Source organism: Protobothrops mucrosquamatus, unplaced genomic scaffold (assembly GCF_001527695.2).
Source record: "Protobothrops mucrosquamatus isolate PMUCROS unplaced genomic scaffold, P.Mucros_1.0 scaffold2056, whole genome shotgun sequence".
NCBI lineage: Eukaryota > Metazoa > Chordata > Lepidosauria > Squamata > Viperidae > Protobothrops > Protobothrops mucrosquamatus.
The window spans coordinates 31,348-35,880 of NW_015388161.1; the positions used below are offsets into that span (position 1 = coordinate 31,348).

Below are 4,533 nucleotides of genomic sequence, written 5' to 3' on the forward strand. Positions count from 1 at the left end.
AAAAAAAAGAGAGAATACACATTTAGCATGCAGGATTAAATCTCTATTTCTGGAATACGCCAAATAACTCACAAAATAACGCAGAATGAGATGGAATTTGGGTTTAACAAAACAAGGCAAGTATCCAGCTGTAAAGAAAGAAAGACTGCTGCTATAAGAGTCAACTAGATTGTCAGCAAAATCTAGAGTTATTGCTATCAAATCTCCCTCTCATATTGTGCTCAACAAAGTTGCTTTTGAGATTTGCACAAAGAGCAAAACACGAATGGAACAATGTAAAGGGTGGAGAGTTTTTATTTACCTCTTCTAGGCACACGTCTTCAAACCAGTTTCCAAGAAGCACACCAGGACTGTATACCCGGCCACTTTTACTTGTCCGAACATTGATCATCTGGAGAGGATTAGACGTGAGGGCACCAAGCTGGCTTAAAGAAAACGACACTTTCAGCAAGTCTGCAATCAGCAAAATAACTGATCAATGTTGGGTTTACAGGTTGCTATGGGGACCAGGATTGGCCAGGATTGGTCTAGTGGGACAGGGCTGTTAGCCAATCAGAATCGATCTGACTAGAATGGATGAGGGAAGGTGTGAGAACTTATCTGCATCCTTTTAATTCAATAGCTGGACTGGAGACAGCCACAAATGAGACCCATTTTTGTAAAGCAAAAAAAAACTCTTTTTGTAAAGCAAAAAGAGAGAGAAAGAATGTGACAGTGCAACTTGACAAGCTTCTTTGAGAGACAAACACACATATGGATATTCCAGATTAAAAATAACTGAACCGTTCTTTCTCGCAGCTTTACAGTGAATGATATCCTGTTTTTGATGGAGGCAATATTATTATTATTTTTTTTAAAAAAAGATAAATAAACAAGATAACATGCACAAGAAGGAAATCAAGGAAGTGAAAGTGGTGGTTAGAGCTGGGGAATAAAGGAATAAGCCAACTGCTTGTATCTCAAATGGTTTGTGTATCTGCTTCCTTTTTATAGTATTTAAGGCATCTATTGATACATAAGAGAAAAAAACCCTCCCTTTTTATGATCCTGTAATCCCTTACTTGGGGTGGAGTCAAAGCTATCGACTCTACCCTGAATTAATAATAATAATACCCCAAATTAATAATTGTTATTGATATATAAGAAACACATAATTAAATTCAGAATAAAGGCATTGTTGTTAATGTATTGGCTTAAAAAAAAAACAGCATCCGTTCAACTCAACCATAACAGTTTAAAAGTCAAAGTCTTAACTTGACCACAAATGTTTTCACCTGCCAAACAAACAAGGATAAATTCATCCTGACCTTTCTGTGGAGGACTTCCACATCTTGAGAGATGCAATGAAAAAAGAATCATTCCAAATTTACCAAGTTGTTGGGGTTCACACCAAAGTAGACGAAATGCTACATATGGAAATTTTACATAAATAGAATACTAGTTGTGAGGAAGGAAAGTGGGGACATCCAAGCTGGAAAACAAAGATTGTGATTTCACAGTATTTACACTGTCATAACATAATAATGTCGCAGTGAATATATGAATTTTCATAATTCAAATCATGAATAGCTTGATATTCTCATCAAGAACTCTTTTACTTGCTTTTGCTTTTACTATATCCAACTTTAAAACAAACAACTTCTAAATATAAAAACAGAACAAAGGGTCGTGTGGCATTCTAAAGAGTGAGAAATCTTTGCCAAATAAACATTTAGTGTGTTGTTGGTAAAGACTAATATACTACAAATTCCTATTTATTTTGGTCACTTATTAGAGACATATACAATGTACATCACTGGCATTGCACATTTTTTAGGATATCGGACATACTGCAGATCATACGCAGTACTAAAACATCATTTTTATATTTAATAGGACAACCTATTTAAAAGTTCTCAACTTTGCAGCAGCAGGATTATTAAGGACTATACAGCAGCTCCATCTTCTGGAATATGTGAGACAATGCACAAGGTGACTAGATTTATTTTAAATCTGATCCCTGGATTACAAAACTCTCCTGCTGGATACTTACATAAGAGAGTGGATAAACATTTGTTGTTGCTCAAGTTTATTTAGAATTCCCAATTAAGAGTTTGGGACCAACTTGTAAACTGTAGAGATTGCCCCATTTATAATAAAATGTCTAGCATCATAAGAAAGGCTGTTTTTGAATTCAAACTTGTTTTTTTAAANCTGATCTAAAAGTTGTGCTTGGGATACAGATGAAAATTTGAAATTGAACAATAGGATCCACTCACGGGCATCTCCAGGGAAGTGGAGTTAAGAAGAAGAAGAAAAAAAGGTCAAGATACACCAATGCATCTAGGATTATAACTCTGAACTGGATTAGGGACTATATAAAAGTTGGACAGTGTTTCTTAGGTGGTTTCATCCTATATCAGATTATTTTTAACTCGGGCTTGTCTAACTAGACTTCAGTTCTCCTGACAAAGGCATTTTCTATTAACTCCTCCCAAAATGGATTTCTTTATGAAACATTGGACTTATTAAAATGATGTTAGTTATCACTCACCATTTTATCCTGAAATCCACCAGCTGTTCCAAGGCCAAAATTCTGCCCGAATCTAACAGGTTCCCCCATGGCTTCTCCTTCCAGGCTTTCATATAAGGAGAAAAATATCAGTGCAACATAACGCAATACAATCGTTTACTTTAAAGCAACTCCTTTAATTCTATACACAGAAAATGTTTTTCCCTGGGAGTCTAAGCAAAAGGGGGAAAAGGAACCACTTGGTTCCTAAAAGTTTCCAGTCCAACTTTTCATGGGGAGAAAGAGAACATTTGGGAGGGAAAGGTAGAGACTTAACAAGATATTTCAGCCCACAAACTTGATGGCATTCTTTACAAATTTATTTTCAACATACACAGCAATAAAAGGCTGTGAAGCAGCCATTATAAACCAGCAGAGAATGTGTGCATGTGTGGGTGGTGTGTGTGTGTGATTGTGTGTGTGTAAGAGACAGAGAAAAAGGATCAATTTTAAACAGGAACATCCATTGAAAAATGATAAAATTACAGTGTACTGCTAAGCACTCATCAAGGAGCAAAAAAAGACCTGGAGTCAAATCTGCAGTCAGTGATAAAGATTTCATTTCTAACAAAAAAAAAAGGCAATTCCAGGCAGGGTGGAAAAACATTGTGATCTGGAAACTTGGGGAAAAGCTGCCAATCAGGGATGGCAAGCGGGTGATTCATCATCTCTTCGTTGCCCTACAGTTACATAATACACTTAGAGCAGAAATGAACAGAAGGACTGTGCATCTAATAAATGGGGCCATATAATATGCAGAGTAGATTTGGAGGAAGAATGGGAAATTCTGTGCCTTCTAGCTCTGATGTGCCTATTTTAGGAGTCATACGATATTCAGTCTGTGTTTCCCATCTCAAGATGGTGGCAAGTGGTACTCTCAATTTTCAGCAATTGTAACCAGACGAGGAAACCATTCTTCCAGGTCTTGGAGAATCACGTTGCCCACCTCTGACTTACTGTTTTAAGGCCATATGTGACCTTCAGACTAATTCCATGTGGTTCTCAGGCCAACTGCAGACACGTTAGGTCAGAGTTCAGCGGGGACCATGGATAAAGAGATCCTTGGAAGAGATATGCGTGTCTGTGTGTGTCAAGAGAGAATAAGTGTCCCCACTCACTTTTGGTTTTATTTAACTCTCCCTTTGGGCCCTGTTCATCCTACCAGCTGCACTCGGTGTGGCGTCATCAACATGGCTCCTCCCACAATGACATCCATTGTTCCATCCCTTTCCCTCTCAACGTTCACTAGACTTGGTCCTTCGCCCATCTTACTGCTAAGTCTTTTTGCGAGAGAGTGTCCCACCTTAAAATCCGAAATGCATTCCGCCCCACGGGGTTCACATGATTGATTGCACTCAAGTCACACGGAGCTGACAAATTATCGCCCGTATACAGAGTCGATATATCCGGATTCACAGCCAGGGACAGATTTCCACCCACAATTAAAGCTTTTTCCTCCGGGAGTCTAGTGACGTCTAGGTTCATGAATAGAACTGTGTCTCCAAAATGAATAAATCCATCTTTTGAAATGGAAAGCGGCTCCTGTTTGCGAGAAGAGAGAGTAAGACGGTAAGTGTGCACAGTTCCCCTTTGCCTTTCCCACAATGCACGGCCATTGAGTTTGGTGGCTGGAGCAAACGAGTAGGGAACAAAATTGTTCTGGAGCGTTAGGAGAACCCTCAAAATGTTTTGTGATGTAATACCTTCTTGTAAAGAGTTTCTTTCAGTCTTCGGGATTTCTGGATTAGTAGCTCTCCATTTTCTCTTTTATATAAAAAATCTTTCAACGATTCCTATTTTTAAAAGAAAAAAAAAGCTCAAGTTAGAATTTAATATGTATCCTGTATATTACTGCAGCATGATCAGGTGCATAATGTCTGCCACTTTAGGAAATTCAGCCCAAATGGCTAAATCCCATATAAAGAATGAAAACGAAGGCATAAAAGAACTATGAAGAGGTTTTCCCACTTATGATGACAGAG

At 38.0% G+C, this 4,533-nt stretch overlaps 1 protein-coding gene across 1 annotated transcript in view; it reads right to left on the reverse strand.

Annotated features, from left to right (window-relative positions):
* The window catches only part of CFAP161 (cilia and flagella associated protein 161), a gene marked incomplete at its 3' end in the record, with an annotated part of 9,669 nt that extends 5,365 nt beyond the window's left edge, over positions 1-4,304 (reverse strand). The window contains 3 exon segments of the mRNA XM_015823930.1: positions 2,534-2,618; positions 3,855-4,093; positions 4,255-4,304. Coding sequence (XP_015679416.1) covers positions 2,534-2,618; positions 3,855-4,036 — 267 coding nt within the window. The 5' untranslated portion in view covers positions 4,037-4,093; positions 4,255-4,304.
* Positions 4,305-4,533: the final 229 nt, after the last annotated feature.